Source organism: Athene noctua, chromosome 4 (genome assembly GCF_965140245.1).
Source record: "Athene noctua chromosome 4, bAthNoc1.hap1.1, whole genome shotgun sequence".
NCBI lineage: Eukaryota > Metazoa > Chordata > Aves > Strigiformes > Strigidae > Athene > Athene noctua.
Window position 1 is genome coordinate 53,991,443 of NC_134040.1, and position 20,249 is coordinate 54,011,691.

Genomic DNA, 20,249 nt, shown 5'->3' on the forward strand with positions numbered 1-20,249 from the left:
GATTCCTAAATCAAATCTCTCTCTTTCTCTCTCTCTTCAAGCAAATCAGGTTTTCCTCTGCCTTGGAACAATCTCCACGGCAGCTGAATGGAGTGGGCAAGCCACTTGCCACTGCAGTGCTTACACTTGTAATTTCTGTTTTGCTGAGCGGCTCCAGGTTGGCATGCCAATGAACTCTTGTGTCTCTGATCAATGGTCAGTCGGGCTCTAGCCTCTTAAAAAAAATACATTGTCTAATATTTATTTGAAGGTTTAAAACATTTCTTGACTTGCTTAGTGCTGACCACAAGGGCATATCACAGGTGACCTTCCTCCCTCCCCATCTTGAGCCTGACCCCATACTAGAAAGTCTGTTATTTCCTTCAATTCTAAATGAGTTCAGTGTTATGCTCTGCTTTTTTATAGTATTCCTGGCCTGACAGATTTCCTCTCATTATAAATTATTCTGTCTGCTTCATCTGCATGCTTTTTCTCATTTACATTTAAGATAATGGAAGAAGAGTTGCTTTTGATGAAATAAGTGAGCTAGGTTTTGAGTTAGCATTATTATATAATGAGAGTTCTGGCTGAATAATGTAAAATATTAGGGATTTTGAGGTTTTTCTTAACTGTAAAGCACTGCAACCACTAGAAAAACTAATATACTTCTTCCCTGCAAATTGATGAAACTTCTTAATGCATGCATGGAATGTGAAAGGCTCAAGGCTAATAACATTACAGGTCTCAACGCGTGTACTAAATGGTCTGCTGTGAAATATTTACAAAACAAAATATTTGACATATTTGATGCTGAAGAGGGGGAAAATTAATAATGACTGTAGAATGGTGCATTTATTTTATGTTACCTGTGAGAGCCGTAAAATGAAGTTGAGGCTGTGTGCTAGAGGCATATGGTAGCTCTTTAGTCCTGTATTGTAGCAGTAGTTTTATCCTATACTTAAAGTACTATCTGTAAGTATATAAGGGTCTCTGCTGTATTTCAGAATTGGATGTGAATTGCTTGACTACTATTCTTTTTCTCCCGGTGTTCTGTTATGCTTTTGAGTCTTACAGTCATATGAAAATACAGTCACATTTGGCTAAACAGCAGGTATATTTTTTAAGATATGTGCATTGGACCAGGTCAGACTCTCCTGTCTCTCCTCTCTCTCCTCTTTTTTCACATGTTGAATATATGCATCTTTTTTTTTTTCCTTATGAGAGACAAGATTCTGTTGTTCCAAGTATCACATTTATGCTTTCCAGTGACATCAGGTACTTAATTTTATGGCTGTATGTATTATACAAAGGCAAGGAGATTACACAGTTTAAAAATCTCTAAAGGATACAATTTACTTTTTTTTTTTCATTTCTGTGTCATTCTATTTTATTTTCTTTACCAGTTTCCAACTTCCTCAGATTCTGATGATGCTCATGGGGATCCACAATGCCTCTGTTGGTAGCCCAAGTGGATCAGGTGCAGTTTAGGCTTCCAAGCCAAGAGTACACTATGGAAATCCCTATTCTGGCACAGCAGCACATGGATGTTCTGCTGTGCATTTGGTGTCTCTGGCTTGGACCAGTAATTCCTCTGAGCATGTAAACTTTAGCACCTCACTGCATGCAAAACCATATGCCAAACCAGGATGGGCATACAGCTTCGACCTATAATATATTGGGTTTCAGTACTACTCTTTACTTTCTTGTAGGGTTTTTTATGTCCTTCTTTTCTGTGGGTCCAATTCAAAGTCCTACAAGGTCAATGGGTATATTCCTCTGCTTCACAAGAAAAAACATGCTTACATTGCAATGTGCTGGTCTGAACTAGCCATTAACAAGAATAATCTGAAAGATGACAGATGTAAATCTAGAAATCAGTGTTGAAGGTTTTTTCACGTTGGGCTTACGTATTGTCATCTTGTTATCAACTCTCAGGTAAGAGCTTGAAACTACATCTTGGCCAAAGCTGACTGCATGAGAGCTGGTAGCCCTTAATGGCACAGAGCCAAACAAGTTAGGTTAAACCTCCTTTTCTGATTTTTGGATGCTGTTCCTTCCTGCCTCTCAGCTTTCTGCTGTGACTTTTCAACTGTGATGACTAGCCATGGCAATCCCTGCAGCCCTGGAGCCTTCAGGCTGGAGATTTTTGGCATCTTTTTGAGATGCTGAGACATATGAATGCATATTCAACATCACTACCAAGCACCCCAGTGTCCTCCCTCACCAGACAAAGAGCCTCCGGGACACAGATGAGGGATGCTTGCATGCCAGGCTTGTTAGGACATCAGCATGGACCTGATAGTGCACCAAGTTGCCTGTATCCATAAGTACTGAAGTCTAGTATGGAAACAGGAGATGCTTGAAAGTGTTACTTAGTTCATTTCACCTTAAAATGCCCTATATATTGCCGTTTGTTTATTTGTTATAAATCCGCTTACCTGAAGCAAATGTGGTTTTCATAATATTAATGACTCTCTGATTGTTGAAACCCTCTGCAGAACATCAGATATCTATAAAACAAATTTAGATGCCAGTCCTGTAGTTAAGCATTGTTTAGGCAGATACCTGAGCTAACATGAATACAGCTATTAGAATTGAGTTTTACAAAATATTGATGTTTCTGCATAAGTAATAAACAGTTTTAGAAGGGAGCTAAACAGCAGTTTATGGTTTTTCAGGGAAACTGCTTTATTTCTGAAAGTAGATGAATATTGATATTCTTACAATCGAGTTTTGTCAGCTGCTTAGGATTGGCTCACGTGAAAGATATTTTTTCTGTTTAGCACAGGCTTGTTCCCTCCCTCCCTCCCATCTGTCACTCCAGGAGCAGAAAGCAAACTGCTAGCAAGTTTGAGGAGAGGGTTGAGCTAATCCGAGCTCCAAAATGACATGTGGCCGAGAGGCTGAAGCCATGCTTGCCCTCTGATTTACAGGAGGGGACTTAACAGCACATCCACACCCAGGTGCACCAGAGCATGCTCAAAAGATGAGAAAAGACAGCCTTTCTCAGCATTTCCCTATTTCTGCTAGTTTCGGTGATCAGCTTTCTCCATAGTTCAGGCAGTTTTTCTCATAGGAGCAAGAATAAATAGAATGAATAAATAAATAACATAGGAGCTAGTGCAGTCAGACTGAGTGCTGCAAGTGCCCTTTGGCGACTTTGGAGAAGGATTTGGTTTTTTGAATCAGGTTTGAAATAACCAGTGGGTTGTAGCAGTAGGAGAAAATAAATGGGTTTGGTGAAAGACAAAAGGTGAGCTTTTGTTGGCAGATTTATCATTCCTGTTACTCTAGAGGATGCTAAAAGTACGGTATGGATATAACATCTACGGTACAGACAGAAGGCCCTGCTTTCAGGTCACCCATTCATGTCTAGAAATGCAGTATGACCTTCATGCTAATGAAGTCAATCCCAACATGGGTTAGAGAAAGAAGGGTATAAGCAATCCTAACTCCACCTTTGATATTTTGTGTTTTATTCTTTTTCCTCTTTTTGACTTCAGCTGGCCAGTCCACCCACAGTGTGTTTGACACTGGGCATCAGGGCTCATTTGGAAGCCCAGCAATGGTACATGAAACCAGGAGGGAACTCACATCCTGAGCCTCAGAGCAGCTGGGATCAAGGGATGGTGCACGTGGTGTAAGGGGTGATGCACAGTAAGCGGAAAAAGCAGCCTTTGTGATTTCAATCTGCCAGCCAGGAGGAAGCAGCGCCATTCGGCTTTCCACCCACACCTCTTGCACACGTGCATGCTGTGGGGCCAAGGAGCTGATTTCTTGTAGTTCAGTGGGTTGTCTCCTTGGGTTTGGCTGTACTATGCCCTCTTCCTCGAGATAACAGCATAACACAATCAGGTTTTAAATATTAATACAGCGATCACAGGAGTGTAGCTTGGAAGCACCGAGTCACTGAGAATTGAAAAGTCTAATCTGTCCTTTTGAAAGCTGTCCAATTTCTTTTTTATTTACAGCATTTGAACCATTTCACAAATTGGAAAGCAACCATCCAGCCATTTCACAGGCAGATTATGATATGTTTAAAAGAGTCCAAGGCATTTATCTGAATGCAATTGGCCATCTTGCTGACTAACATCTAGATTGGAGATATTACACACACAGATGAACAGAGACTATTTGAAGATGATAGTTTTCTCTTATTAAAGTTGTGTTTCTAGCTTACAACTGAAGAAATGTTTCAGATGGTGGCATAAGCTGAGTGCCCTTGGCCCTCAGAAGGACTCATCGTGTTGCTTGGATAGATCAGAAAACGCTAGGGCGTGAATAGTCATTTTATGACTCCTGCACTTGCTTCCATTCATTGAAAATGCAGAGGTGGGGAACTGCTGGAGAAGGACCGGCTCCATCTGGCACTGCCTCTGCAGAACGCATGCAAGTTGTTCAATTAAAGATGCAGAAGTATAGGCAAAAAGCAGGAAACACCCATCAGATGAAGCTGCATCCATTGCCAAACGGACAGGAAAAATTGTTTTTCCCCCTTAGCAGCTATGCATGTGCTTGTTCTGCATAAAAACTAAAAGGTATGTTTTAATTTGCATGGATAAAACATATATGGTTGAATTAAAAGGTAAAAAACAAACAAACAAGAAAACCCTGGCAGGCTCAGACTCCAGTAAATCTCTTGAAGCTGTAAGCATAGTGCTCACGTGTCTGCACTCTAACATGGTCTGAATGAAAACCTGACAGCACCTGTTATTGAAATCAAAAGTGATTTCTCTAACAATGGGATACTGGGGAATTCCTACTGGGCTTCTCTTTAATAGAGTTTGAAGGATTCAGTTTAGAAGACAGTGCATAAGATCTGCACCACTGGCTCTGATGGATGTGAATCATGCCAGGGGACAGAGATTGTTTAGGAGGTTAGAAGTTCACTCATACATTCAGTAATAATATGCAGCTGGTGTGCCCTTAAAAAGAAACGGTAGGCTTTTTTTTTCCCCTCTGTATGAAATAACCTGTGGTTTGAAAAAAAATAGTAGTCAGATTTTATATGTTCATATCCAGAAATTCAAAATAACTGCAACCCCATCTAACAGTGGTTTTGAGAACTAGAGCGATTTGAAGCTAGATTGAGTAAAAATAGCTCTTGAACTGAACTCTCAAACCTATTAGATTTATTAGATTTATAATAAATCCTGATCTACTGTCTATTAGATCAGCTCTTCTGTAATCTTTTCCTGTTTACCAGGCCTCCTATGGCCATAGTTCATCTGCATTTCTAAAAATATGACAGCATGATGTTGGAAAAAATGCTGATTTTTTCTCTTGCACACAATGGTCCAGCTAAATTTCTGCCCGAACATTCAGAGTAAGTTGCAAAGTCTGGAAAGAGCAATATGGCATTAATGCCCTTGTTGGATGGGTGCAGAAGTGTACGAGAGGTTCATGAAGGTGGATTTGGCAGACGTCCTAGGTAGAGAAACAGAGCTAAGGCTTTGGGAACTGTCTTTCAATAGAAGGAGACCATGGTGAAGACAACAACTGATGTTCGTGCACTGTATCATATAATTTCCTTGTATTGCTAGATATGCTGATGTGCTGTAACCTGTGCCAATAACAGTTATCTCATTACAATAACACATTATCTGATGTCTCTAAAGTTACGCATTTCAAGTGGGATCCAGTAATTTCTTGGAGAAAAATGGGTCAGAGACGAAAATAAGAAAAAAAGCAGCTGCTTTTATTCAAATGACAGCTGAATTGGGGACCTGACACTAAAAGCTGGTGGGAGCCAGAAAAACTACTAAGCTCTCATACACACACACAAAAAGTCCCACAAAGCATAAAAGTTGATATTTAACAGAAAAACAGCCAGGCTGCTGTTTGGGTTTTTATTTTTTCAGGCAAAACCTGGAAGTTTGCAATAATGGCTAGAATGTTTTTGGTAAAACAACCTTTCCGTAGCAATCTGGCATGTGTAATGAACAATTGCTCATTGTCAGAAATGTAAAGTTTTGATTCAAAAGGGCTTTGGTAGACATATATTTTGCCTGTTGGAAATTGGTCCCATGTGGTGGCTGCTTTGAATGTATTGTCTTGGTGAAAGTTGTGGTGCAGTGAGAAAGGAAGAGTTGGGGTAGATTGACTGGACTTCAGTATGTTGTGATGATTTTGCGCACTTCGGTTCTCATTCTTTGTTGTTTAACGTAAAATACTCAAAACTGAGATTCAGAGGAAAGACCCCAGTGTGTTAAGTGATTGCAGCTAGAAGTACATTGAAACAGCTGAATTTGCACCGTGTCTTGGACCACAGCTGTAGGTTTCCCCTTAGTACAGGGAACTCAATATCTGGCCCGTATCCATTGCAGCATCTGCCCGGGCCCAGCAGAATAGTCACATGTGGGCAGAATAGCCTCAGGAACAAAACTTGACCCCCTACTGGAAGAGGTAGGAAAAAAAATCCAGAAAGGGTTTTTTGATTTGGCAGCAGTCCACAAAGGAACGGACTTTTCTTCTACCAGATGCAGCATCCTCCTCCTTTGCTATTTCAGATGTTAGGTAAGAGGGAGGAAAAGATGAGCTATGTATCTATGTATCATACTTGATACGACATTTTTGGGGTGGAGGACTACATGCAGTTGTGTTGTTGAAGACAATGTGCCATGTTAAACACTCTGATGCCATCTCATATCTAATCTTTTCTTCCCACCAATGGTTTTTGCATGCCTTTTGTCAGTCTCAGTCAATAAAGTTCCAACAACAAAAAACATAACCTCAACCCTTCCAAAAGCAATGAGTGAACTTTTCTCTTCACACGTGATTCTGGCTCAGCTTTGCCAAGTAATGGCATTTGTGACCATAGGGGAGAGCTGATCAGATGGTTGATGTGAGGTGTGCTTGGCCTTCACCTGGAGTAAAAATAAATCGTAGTTTCTCTCAAACACATGGAAGGAGCTGTACATAATTTAGGGGATAATCTCACCTTGTTGATTCTCTGTCCCACAGCTCCTGGGTAGCACTAGACATCCAACACAAGATGGTTTTGCAGGGTGATGTCTTTTGTGGTGTGGATTCGGTATAATGTGGCAATCCACCAGTGTGTTAATGACTGAGGTGATGGATACCTGCTTATGCAGCTCTTAGGAATAGTACCAGATGTGCAAGGCTCAAGCTAGGTGCTCTTTAACTGCAGTCATCCTTTTCTGTTACCTTACAGGGAGTTCGGTGAAAAGCCACCCCCAAAAAAAAAGGCAAAAGAAAAGGGGGAATATATTTCTTTTCAAATAATATTTTTTTCTAGGGAGTTTCAGAAAACGTTCTGAAATGCATTTGAAAATGCCTGTAGAAAACTAATTCCCATGAGCTGTGTTTATGTGACAGGGAAAAGAAAAACAGCTGTGGTATAACCCTCCAACTGTTTTAGGTCTGGGTTTTTTTGTAGTGTTTCTTTCAAGACATACCTAAACCTTGTTGTTTGCTATGTAAATACAACTTGCACCATCTTTCAGTAGAAGAAGAAATAATAAAAGGGGATGCTGTAAGCAAAGGATGTGGTTGCCAAATATGAAAAGTGCAAAACTAGCAGAGAAGGAGGGAGGGACCTTCAGGTTTTGTGTTTCTTGCAGTCTTTCAGAAACCAGGAATGCTTCATTTGTCTTAGCACAGCAACATGTGTAAATAATTGTGAATGCAGCTCGGACGTGCTCAAGAGGGCACTTGGATTGTTGTATCCTCCTAAAGATGTTGAACTCCTCAGATCAGTTATACCTCAGTTGCTCGAGCATTGCACCAGCTGCAGCTCAGGGAGCAGGCACGGGCTCTTGGCCAGTGGCGACCCAGCACGTCTGCTTGATCATCAGGCTTGGGAATGCAAAACTCGCCAGAGAGTGAAGTCATCCTGGTTTGCTTGGACCTTGCACACAAAACTTGGAGTGGAGTCTCTCCTTCCAATTATGTGAGCAAACACTGGCTCATAAACACATAGCCCTCAGGCTCAACCTTTGGATTGCAACCCCCAGGGGAGAGGTTGATGAATATCTTCTGTCATCTGTTACCTAGCAAAAGCCAGTGAACCTCACCCAGGAAATCTTGTCTGCAATTTCTGCTTGAGGGCCACCCAGTTGTCTTCATTCACGAGACAGAAAATGTATGACAACTCTTAAAAAATATTTTCAGTTATTGAGTACACTGGGTCATGGGCTGGATACTTAGGTGCCAAAAGAAAAAAAATGGGAGAAAAGGTAGCTTGGTAGTGACCTCAAATAGGCTTGCTTGCAATCAAAGCTGCTTTTGTAACAGGAAAACACCAGTCAGAGTCACCTGGAAAAGCAGTCTCCCATGACTGGGAGCACCAAGGAAGAGGTGAGCAGAACAGAAGGTAAAATGACGTGTGCTGGATTTTCCTGGTAGCAGATAGGAAGCACTGGTCTTAAGCCATTTGTGTGCTTCTCATGTTTAAGCCAGGAAAGGGGAAAAGAAGGAACTTGTGGGGGGAAGTCAGACCCTTATTTATTTAAGATTTTTCCCTATGAGCAAATCCCTCCCATGATTTTCCTCCCATCAAGCAAAATTCCTCCTCCAGAGCTATGTGTAAAGGTTTGGAAATAAAAGAAAGAAGGGAAAAAACAATTTCTTTTTCTTGCTAGTCAATGTGCCAGGAGTAGAGAGGGGCTCCTCTGGGAGTTGTAATCACTCCCTTGTGAATGCTGGAAATGTTTTGAGTTTTTTTATAGCTGCAGCTGTAGTCTGAAAGATGGCAAAACTTAGTCTTCTGCTATTAGTGCCAGCTCTCTAGCTAGAGCAGGGAAGAAAAAAGTGAAGTATCACTTTGGGGTGTTTCTTGGGAAGGGGTGTTTCCACAGCCACAGTTTCTTTTCTTGGGATCACTGTGAAAATACCTATCCCAAAAGCTGTCTTTAAACTCTTAATATGGCAATGCATCGTAAAAACAAGCAGTAAAAGTAAAATAATGAGGATTATTCGTTTCTAGTTGTAATAGTGTTGATGGTTTTTAAAGGCTAGTCCTTGTCTATGAGCAAAGATTGTATTATGAAATATTATCTGAAGAACCCTTCTGTTCGAGCGAAGCTGCAATGCTGCTTTTCCCGGAGTTAAAAATTCACAGTTTATTGGCAGCCTGAGTTAATCTGGAGGTTTGATCTCTGTTCTGTGCTGTAGGATTTAGGTAATTTTGCACAGGTTGCAGTCCTTTCATGGTTTTGCTTGGATTTGAGAATCATTTATATGTAAATGATCCTGATCTCGTGTTCTTTCCCTTCTTACCAATTAACTTTTAAAGCACACAGTTGTGTGAGCAAAAGGCAAGCAGTGCTGCCTGGGGCCAGGGAGACTGGGTGACGTTAGTGAGTTAACATGGTGATCATGTTCGCTGGGGCTCATTACCAAATTGACTCGTTGAATAATCAGACCTTTGAACTGAGTTCAGTGGTATCCCATCCATCTCACTCCGTTAGGCCACTTCGAGGCAGCTCTTTTATGTCTTCTTATAAATTGTCCTGTGTAAATGGTGGAGGTGTTTATTTTTAAAAGCAGCAAGAAAGCCCAGTTGAACAAGAAAAAAGGTTGGAAGAACAAGCCCTCAAAGAGTTTTCACCACTAGTGCCAAGGGGTTTATGAAAGATAAAACATTTTTTTATGGCTGAAGGATAATGCCGTTAAATCCTTTGTGCCTAGCTGCTGCAGTAAACTTGCCAAAGCTATTCCAGAACCAACACACTGTGGGATAGTCAATGATTGTCAGTGAAAACTAGGCTCAAAAATGCAACACCCCTGGCTGTGGATCAAGGGGAGCTCCTGGGTGCTCAGTATATGTTTCTGTGTGCTCACACATGACTGTAAGAACGATTTTAAGGGGGATTGCTAGTTTTGGCTTTGAAACTGCATCCGCTATATCTACATGGTACTCTGCGCCTGTAGTGCGCAGCGTAGGTTGTTTTTCAAATGCAAAATAACTTGTTATTGGATGAGTAAATGGGAAGATTTCTGCAGATTATCTGTCAGGCTAATCATTACTATGAAGAAATAAAATATGTACTTATGGCAAGACCTGCTGTAGTAAAAACAGATATTTGTTGAAGTTCTCTACAAATTTTAATCCTTGTAAAATCAGATGGAAATCATTGTTTGGTGATCTAGCACAGCTTTGAGCAGAAACTAGGAGAAACCTGTCAACATCGGAAGTATTTTGCATTGTATTTTTTTGAGTTCATTCAAGCTCAGGGCTCATAGTGAAAGGAAGGTGGCATGTGAAGTCTGGAAAATCTGATCAGTGAGCTCAGTAGACCTGACTTCAAATCAGTGTCCTGGTATTCAGGTGGCTTAGTGCCTGTTGCACTATTGTTTGCCTTTTCGGAGCCTGGGGGAGAAGCTACTCCTATTTCCCTAGGGACGGTAGAGCTGGGATTTTTGCACAGAATGTTTTCTTGAAAAATACTGATCCCTCAGAAAATTATGTATATGATGCTGCTGAGTTTTAACGTTTGAGGAGAGGGTATCTCAGCCTTTGGAATAAAATTGCCTAAAAGCAGAGCAAATGTGTGCCTCAGCTGTCATGTTATTGATTACTCTGGGGCAAGAGAATTGCTCACAGCACCATGGGTTTAAATTACTTAAATAACAAAAAAACCTTTCAGAATGGAAAAATCCCTATTTTACACTAAAGGCAGGGATCTCTGTGCTTGAAATAGGTTGACTTGAATGAACTCCAGCGACAGCAATATCATTATACATTAATAACAAATATTGCATGAATAGTGAGTGTGGTCTGCTCCATTGGACCTAGAAGAGAGGACAGTCTCTGTTCTCAGGAGCTTGCAGGCTGAGCCTGCTCACACAACTGCATAGTTAAGAGGCTGCTCCTCAGGGTGACAGGGTGATTCTCACGCTTAATTTTAATTTCTTGCTAGGCTGGCATTCACACATGGCTGTCTTTAACGTAGAAACTCCTTTTCGTGTTGCTGGACATGGAGCAACTGTGACTCTGAAAGATTCTTGGATGCTGGCAGAGGTGGGATGTTAGGGGGATGCTGTGGCATGGGAATTAAAGAGACGGTGATATCAGACAAGCGTCAGACAAGCCTATTCATATGGCTTCCTTACCTGCCCTTCCCTGACAGCCCATGTTTCCCCAAATATCTGGCACGGAGTAAAAGTGTTTTGTAGAAAGAAGCAGGAGGATTGCTTATCTTTGGAAGAGGAAAAGGAGGTGGGACAAGCAGGCTTCTTCACAAGCTGTATGCAGTACAGCGCGGCAGGGGCGATGGAGGAGCAATCGGAGGCAGCCTGCCTCAGTTTCCCCACCTGAGATTTCAGGTCAAGTCATAAATAAATCCATGTGAAACTCCAATCTGTGCAAACACCTTGGTCTAAATAGCAGGCAAAATATGGTAATTACAAGGTGGGCATCCTTCAATATTCACCACATGCAGTACATAATGCCAGCTATTGCAGGATGTAGGCTGGGTTAATGCATTTCTAAAGCAGGTTCCCCACCTCTTGCAGCTGGACCGCTCATCGAAGGTTTTAAATGAAATTGCCTGTTGAGCATTAAATTCTTGAGGATTTGGCTGGGCTGATGTGCACCTTTGCATCTACCACGTGCCCTGCAGCTCAAGGGGCCAAGTGCTGCTGTTGGGACGAAGCAGCAAAGCATGAACCTGAGAGAAAGCAAGCAGCTTGTTCTGGAGAACAGCCTTGTGTTCATCCCTCTGTGCACTGTTGTTTTGGGAATGGATTTGTGGTGTGTTGGGTTTTTTTATTACACCATGGAAAATGTTTTTCTGTCCAACCAGCTGGGTCTTCAGCAACACTAAAAAATTAAAAGCACTTCTGTGCTAGGTGTTCCCTAAAAGATGGAAAATAAGATTTTTACATTAAAATGCCAGGAAGAAAAATGGTGAGGGCATAAAGTGCTGCTTTATTTTCATCAGATGCTAGTGCTTTTGGAAAATTGGTTGTGCTCCAGCGGTCATTACCCCCCTGTGTGCTTCTCTCACTGTGTGTTCCAGCTTCGCTCTGAAAGGTGTCTGTGCAGCAAGCCTTGCATTAGCTGTAACTCCAACTACACCCCGCAGACCACCACAGTTGGCAGAGGGGACATCCTCAGGACCTAGACTTGAGTCCTTTTTTTCCTTCCTCTCTGTAATCAGCTCTGCCTTCATTTCAGGAGTATCAACATCAGGGGCTCTAGGCCCGGGGAGCACCACAGCCAGCACCACACCACGAGTGGCCACCAGCAGCACAGGCCGCCCCACCACCACCTCAGCCTCGGGTAGGAGGAACAGGAGCACCAGCACACCGTCACCCATGGCCGATGTCCCCGACGAAATGACCACGCACCTCCCACCCGCCTCTTCCCAGCTGCCGCCAGCCGGCACGGAGAGCTGTGACCCCATGGAAGCCCGTGATATTATGTGGTCTCGGACTCGGCAGGGCCAGGTGGCAAAGCAGCCATGTCCCATGGGCTCGATAGGTGAGTCAAGGGGTGGGAGGACACTCCAACATCTCCGTTTGCCCATGGGATGTGAGTGTGTAGCCAGGTTGCCCACGGGCCCCTGTGGCACACATGCGTCCATCAGTGGAAGCTGATGCCTTCTGTCAGGTCTGTATTGCCTTGCCTGAGGTGTGGCAAAGAGCTGGCCAGAGTTGAAGCCTCAATATGCTGAGCATCCCAAGCTCTGGTGGAAGGAGAGTACAAACTAACAACCTCATGGAGTTGAGCTTGATGTGCTATAAGAGCCTCTGCTTCCAGAAGTTATGTATGATGTGACTGTTATCCCTGGTTTTGCTTGTATTTGTAGCCCCTGGGCTCATTGACTGATCTGTTGATGGTGGATGCTTTGCTTGGTTGGGGGGCGGGGACCGGGGGAAATCAACAAAACTTACATTTTGAAGCTCTGTGCTGCACTGTTTGCATTTCAAAGGCCATGGCCAGCATTTCGAAGCACAGGTATCCCCAGATCACGCTCCTGAACCAGTATGAGTGATTTTTCAAACTGCAGCCAGCATCCAGTGTGATCAGCAGGGAAAGCAGGGGGGAAAACAAAGCCAGACCTTTCAAAATGGTTTATTGCTTATGGGGTTTTGCTCCTTTTCTTCTACTCTTCCCCCCAATTGTTTTCTTTCTTTTGGAAATTTCGTGTCCAAATTAAAACACGGTTGGATGAAGAATGGGTTTTGGCAGATGGTTCAGTTTGCTGTATTTTAACAAATGCAGTTTTCTGGAAGTATTTATTTTTCAAGCTAGTCTTGGTGTCCAGCCCCAAGAGACCACTTGCCAAGAAAAAATCAGAAGGTGAAGGAAATTGCCTGAAAATAAGGGCTGGAGTGAGCTGGCTTGCAGAGGAGACTCTGTGTTAATTCTCTGCTCCATTGCCCTGGAGAGCCATTCACACCTGTGTATACGGATACTGACTCTCTCTTGAATTTGGTGAGGTCAGACAGATAAAGTGTATGTTAAAGTATGAGGGGCGTGAAAAGATGTCAGTGGTGAGAATAGGTAAAGAACATTTTTGCTGTCTTTCCCAGCCCCACTTGGTAAAATTGATGCAAAAAGTATCATGTGGTTCTCAAAGAGGGGAAAGGATAGTCTGAACTGAAGCTGTGAGAAGGAAAGAAAAGATAAAAAAGAATAATGAAGGCTGGATGCGGGGAGCCCTTTTCTAAGCACAAGAGCCAAGGACTAGATGAAAATAGCTAAGTTTAAAAAAATAAATAAATAACCCAACTTGTTGATAGGGGGTGGCAATAAGCCTTTCCCATCTTTAATTTCAGTGATTCATTCAACTTGTTAAAAGCTGTGGTTTATTAGCAGTGGGCCTCTTCCAACTCCCTTTGAAGGCATGAGCAAACTCTCACTGGTTTTAATTGGTGCTACCATCAGACCTAGCCTGTAATTCACTCCTCAGCTGAAAAGTTCGGCTCTGCAGGGCAGAGCACTTTATAGGATGCAGAGTCTTTAATCTATGTGTACCAGCTTCCTTGCTTTTTAAAGATCTTTAACTGCACCATTTCAGAAGCATTTCTACTTGTCTGGAAGGGCCTGAGGCACGTTCCTGTCTTTTGCAGCAGGGATCTGGGTGGCCCCTTCCCAAACAAAACTTTCCTCTAAAGTCCCCCTCCATAGCTGGGGGTGGACAGTAAAGCCCAGCATTACACCTTGGCATTTGTAGCATTTAATTGTAGCATGTGTGTTTCCACCCAAATATTTTAATGATGATTCAAAGCAGCAAAATCTTCATAAAGAAGCAAGAAAGTCGAGGTGCAGTGTCTGATCCTGGGGCAGAGAATGGTGGGGCAGAGCATTTGAGGTGCTAGCTCAGTGTTTGAGATCCAGCTTTGATTTCTTAGTCCCTGGCAGCTTTCCTGCCTGGCCTTAGGCGGAGCCCTCTGTCTGTAGTGTCTGACAAAATGGAGATACTCCTGAACTGCCTCATGGGTCTTTCATGTTTTAGGGCCCCTAAGCACTAAGATGATGGGAGACCAGGTACTGAGATGACTCGGAAGAGTCCTGCTGAGGTGCTGAACACTAATAAGCTTCCAAGCTTTGCATGAGATGTCCATCATTGTGAAATGAAGCCTGTGACATGGGGTCCTGGGGGCAAAATGCAACCAATAACACTGAACACAGCGGCATTCCTCTTCCAGGTGTTGCAACTTTCCGGTGTCTTGCACCAGATGGGATGTGGGAGCCTCAGGGACCTGATCTCAGCAACTGCTCTTCTCCCTGGATAAACCACATCACTCAGAAGGTAAAACTGTTCATTTGTGTTGACCACACCGAGTCTGAGAACTGTCTTCCTGATCTCTCTGGTTGTTTTCACAAGGAACCCAAAGTGACCCAACAGTCACGCATAAAGCAGGAGCTATGCATAGTAGGCAGGAATTACAAGGAGAAATCAAGACAGTAAAAATCTGATGGGAATTAAGGCAAAGAGGGTGAGGGAAAGGCAAAGGAGAGGGATTGGAGAGTAGAATTAAACTAGAGTGAATGACAGTTCTTGTCTGTAGGAAGAAAAAGAGGAAGAGGGAGGCAGAGGTGGGTGGACATTTGGAAAATACCGACTTACTGCAAAAAGAAACTTTCCCTTTCACGCATCCCCAAGGATTTTCTCATGCCACGCAAGCACAGGATAAACCCTGTAGCTGAGAAATCTTTACCAAAGAAGGGCAGGCTCAATATGAAATGTTTGCATTGCACTTCTGACTTTCTGTTTTTAACTTCTGCCCAAATTGTAAAAGAACTGATGAAGTAGAAAACAATGCTGCAGTAATGCGTATCTTTTGACTCTCAAGTCCCTTGATGAATGTTTTGTAGCACTCCATCATTTGTCAGTGTTAAAAGTGCATTAACATGTGGCAATAGAAGTTCAAGACAAGCAGAGCTTATTTGGTAGCAATATGTTGAACATTTTTGTTATTAATGCACAGTGGTGCTTTCAGCTGATTTCATTACAAACAGAGACCAGATGTGTGTTTACGCCATAGACTCTGTGGTCTGAATCCTTATTATAGCAATTTGTGGGGATTTATTCACTCCTTTAGCCAGAGTGAGCAAGTCCCAGCGTTACGGGCTAGCTGTGCTGCTGCGCAGTCGCAACACTGAACTTCTGGATAGCCAGTGCTCACTGGTGAAACAGATGGGGTGACCCTACAGACAAGACTGTCTTTCTCTTCCCTGTCCCCCCATCCTAACTGAGGCTCAACAACCTGCAAATCACTAGCACGTACACCTCTGATTATCCCTGTCTCACTTCATCTTACTTATTTAGACCTCATCACACTTATTTAGACCTCATCACACTTATTTAGACCTGTCCCTCCCCAAAACCAGGGAAGACATCGATTATCGTGGGGCTGCTGTAACGTGATGCAGCCATTACAAAGCCTGTGGTCCTTCTGTCCTGTGCGGGAGGGTGGGCAGCTCTCCTGCCATACGCTCAGCTAGCTGATTAATAAAGACTGCCTTTGTTGGCATTAGCAGCTGTGCAGCTCTTGTTTTATGACCTACGTACTTATCCTGGAGGGGTTAATATTACTTACTCTAGCCATAATTCACCCAGGCAGCTGGGAGACCTCTTGCTGCTCAGTTGAAGATGGCTAGGCCGTTAACCATTAGCAGACAGAAATAATAGCCTGCACTGATGAAATCTCCATTAAGGTTAGGCTTATTTTATTTGAAAACCCAGCTATCATTTGTGTAACAAATGATCCCCATTTAATTTGTTACATGCTTTCAAAGCAGGCTAAAATTGAAGAGCCAGGTTTTCAGAAGTGCCCAGCAGGTTACAATTGGGACATAATTTTTTTTACTATTTTAATTTTTTTGGAGGAATTAGTAATGTTCAGCTTTGAGAACCTTCCACCAGTCACTGGAAAGGCTAGGGGGATCTACCAAATGACTTCTGATGCCTGAGTGGGAACCCAGAAGGATCTTGGGATATATGGCCCAACATCTATGGAAAGCTGCTAAAAAACATCAAGACTTCCCAGGAGTGACTTTTGAGGGGAAGGCCCTACCAGACTTGCTAGGGGCTAATGTTGGGGTTTGCATTCAATAAGATCCTCACAGCAAACACAGTTTTAAATTACTTATGAAATAACTGGTAGCCACTTGGCTTCCCTGCCTCTTGCTTGGGCAGGGAAATCATCACTGTGCTTAGAGATGGAGACTGATTTATCTATAAATCAGGCACTGATTTATCACATACCTGCTGTGGACAGGACACTTTCCTGCCCAAGCCTGCAGATTTCTGCAGCACCTCTCTAAAGCTGAAGAAGGAGCCTTCCTCCTCCAAACCAAGCCAGCTTCTCTTCTTGCTGTGGTGGGGGGCAGCTAGAGGAAGCAGTAATCCAACTATGCCAAGAGGACAGGGGGTGGTCGCACCCTGCAGCTCAGATATCCTGAGTCCCCAGCGCTTGAGTCCTCCTTGGCCACCCATCTCACAGCATCCGCAGCTGCAGCACAGCTTACAAACTGGGTAGAAACACTTCTTTGGCAGCCAGGGGTCATACCTGCTCAGCGTGTCTTCATTCCTAATCTGCTTTGTCTCCCCAAAATCCTCTCTTCTGTCATTTGCTCGGTCCAAGCTGCTCAGGAAGAAGGGTGATAGGTCCCCTGGAGGGATTTCAGCTAAGCCAGAGAGGATGGTAGGGAAATGCTGTGCTTGCTTTCACGTCTCTGTAGTGAAGTAAGGATTATTATTTGCTTCTTTTCTTTCTCCTGCTGTGCTCAGACCATACATTGGGTGTTTGCCTGCTTGCATCATGGTATTAGGTTTTACAACCCTCTATTAGCTTCCATTAGAGTTATTGTGCTTGATGGAAGATCAGAACAAATGTCTGCTTCAGCAATTCATTGGCCTCCTGACATTTACTTTAACTTTATTGTTGGTGCCTACCATGCCCTCGTAACATAGCAGGAGAATAAACTTGCCAGTGCGATTGAATTATGCACTGCTACCTGGGTTATTTCCAGAGTCAAGTAGTAAAAGGAAGCAAAAAGGTCAGCTTGGATACATTGCATTGTCCTGATCCTGAGGTCATACACTCAGTCTCAGCCTGTTTGTTTTACCTCTTGCTTTCATCAGTGCCGTCCTTGGTGTAGTGTGTGACTTGCCTGAAAATATCTTTTCCTCACCACAGTTTTAAGCTGTGGGTGCTTCCTGGGAGGAAAGGCACCACTACACTTGGGCTCATGCGTCTGAAGGAGGGGAGGCGTTTTTTGTAGCAGAATAGAAAGCGTTGTGTCCTTCGTGAATGCATGAAAAGCTTCTAACTGTAAATCTAAAGCACATGCCATCCATGTTCGTACTGTCCTCCTGAACTGCCTAGATGATATAGACACAAAGAGCAGATAAACCTTAGCGTTCAAAGTACTTTCATCAGGTCTTGTAGATCTGCTTAGGTGTGTCTGGCAGAGGGAGTGGGGTTTTGTGGAGGACATCACCACATCATTGTCTCCATTGCAGTCCTGATGACACCACAATGAAATCCTCCATCTGGGTTGCTTTTGAGAGTAAGTTTTCAGAGTGCCATGTACTAGATGGAGCAGGTGCTATGGCTGGCATATTATTAAAGGGACATTAAGTGCAGTTTCAGTTGTTTGAATACCATAGTTTCAAAACCACTTTTTCAGTCTCCTCCAGCTCTTCTGTATGGCATGGAGAATAGCAATCCAACTCTGTTGGATAACCAGTGTTTATAACTAATGTTATATCCTTAGTTGTGTCATCCGATAAAAGAAGAAAGCAAAGTTGAATGGAATGAGATGTTCATCCTCCAAAGAAAAAAGAGGATGTAGATATGCTCTGACTCTTTTCTGTGAATGCACACATATATAATATGTGTCATTCACATATTATATATTATTATATATATTTTTATATATATTTATATATATTATTATAATGTATAATAATATTATACTGTATATTATTATACTAATTATTATATAATATATAATAAATAAATAAATATTATATATTATATATTCCCTTTGTCAGGGAAAGAAAATGGCCATGAAGGTTTCTCGGTGTCAGAAGTTAGCCCACAGCCCCTATTTCAGCCTTGCTACCTGACTGTTGGCAGCTGATGGTGCCCAATGAAACCTGTCAGATGTTTGTCCCCCCCGAAAATAACATCAGCTCCATGACCTTTTCAGCTGACTGGTCCATCTCTATGTCACTGTTTTTAAAAAGCCTGGCTCAATCTTTCATACCATCTTTTTCTTTTTTATATCAGTCAGCCTAGGGCTGCAGGAGAATATTTTTGCCTTTATGACCACTGGTGTTTCATCACATTAGCTCCCTTCCCAGCATACTTTCTTATTTCTTCTGAATTTTCTTTCCTAAATACTTCTTTTCTACAATTTCTCTAATTTTTATTCTATTGTCCTCTTCTGCAGTGGGTTCCCTCTGAGGAAGGTAGGGCTGAAGCAGAAAGAGATGCTGCAGGAGGGTCATTGTTAGTCTTTCCAGATGAAGCTCCCAGCTTCTATTCCTTGGTGTATATGAAAGAGGCAGAACTATATACCATGCCCAACAACTATTATTTCACAGTCTTTTCATTCGTAAGAAGATATCAGATAGGCCTGGAATATTCAGCCAACATTTAGGACTGATAACACAAGTTGGGTTTTACGGGACTGCATAGGAGACACTTCCATTTCAGTGGAAAATGCTCAAAAGAATTGGAGAAATTAGCATTAACATGTCATATGGCCATCATTTTGGATACTTCTCACATTATGCACTCAAGTAGCATGGAAAGAGTCTCAACACTGTTGTAGTGACTTGTAGCTGCATTTTCTGGGTGACAATGAATAGGTTTGGAAATGAGAATCAGTGCTAGGAAGTAGCTTCATCACCTGTCAACCAGACACGTTTTCCCAAGGGAGTAGCATATCTGTGCTTTCAGGAAACCTGGGTGCATGAAATGAGTTTGGGTAAAAACTTCTGTGTCTCAGGAGCTCACAGATTTTGAGCTATAATGTGCCTTTTCTTGGGCATTTCTTCCATTGTTGACTATTTTGGGACATTTATTTGGTCACACTGGGATTCCTCCAATTTGCAGTTTGTAGGATCAGTCCTTCCATAGAAAGTAAAGGATTTATTGGTGACCAGCCCGGACCACTCTTGCAGACAGGTAGAAACAACGGCAGCCTGCAGGATGCAACAAGAGGCTTATTACAGGGAAAGAAAACTCTTGGGTTTACTTTTGTAACAGCTGAGCAATTTGCTTGTGAGTACATCAGTTTGCACAGGTGTATGGTCCAAGAGAAAACATACTCATTGAGTACTGAGTAGTGAGGTTTTTTTCTAATCTATGTGTAAAAAATTCTTGCATTCCTTCAGTTTTCTGCAAGGCTTACAGAAACATTATATGTCATGATAATCGCCAGCAATGAGCTGCAGGAAAATGTTGAAATTTATTTCTTTATGTAAAGGGATTTGATGCAGTCGTTCTCCTGGGTGGCAACAGAAGAGGTCAAAATTCAGCCTCTATGCTGATGCTTGACTTTCTTAGCTGCTTAGGAGAGCAGTGAGAATAGGATCTGGTTTCTATGGCATTAGCCTTGTGTGTAACAAGGAAGAAATAATTCAATTTCTGAATATATGTTATCATTGCTCTAATGGGAAGAACAGCACATTATCTCCTTTATTTATCTTATCTATATCATCATATGCTTTAATTCTCTGAAGATGAGCATAGAACATCTTCAGTTAGATTTCATTAAATCAGATGGGCTGTTGCTGTCAAATTGATGGAAGTAAGTTATTCATTTATAACTCAGC

The 20,249-nt window shown here is 42.5% G+C and overlaps 1 protein-coding gene across 20 annotated transcripts in view; it reads left to right on the forward strand.

Moving 5' to 3' along the window:
* Window positions 1–20,249, forward strand: part of ADGRL3 (adhesion G protein-coupled receptor L3) — a 529,795-nt gene that overhangs the window by 408,823 nt on the left and 100,723 nt on the right. For all 20 annotated transcript variants that reach the window (XM_074905383.1, XM_074905366.1, XM_074905365.1 and 17 more), the window contains 2 exons: window positions 12,122–12,427; window positions 14,602–14,705. In XM_074905383.1, the coding sequence (XP_074761484.1) occupies window positions 12,122–12,427; window positions 14,602–14,705 (410 nt within the window). The remainder of the gene's footprint in view (window positions 1–12,121; window positions 12,428–14,601; window positions 14,706–20,249) is intronic.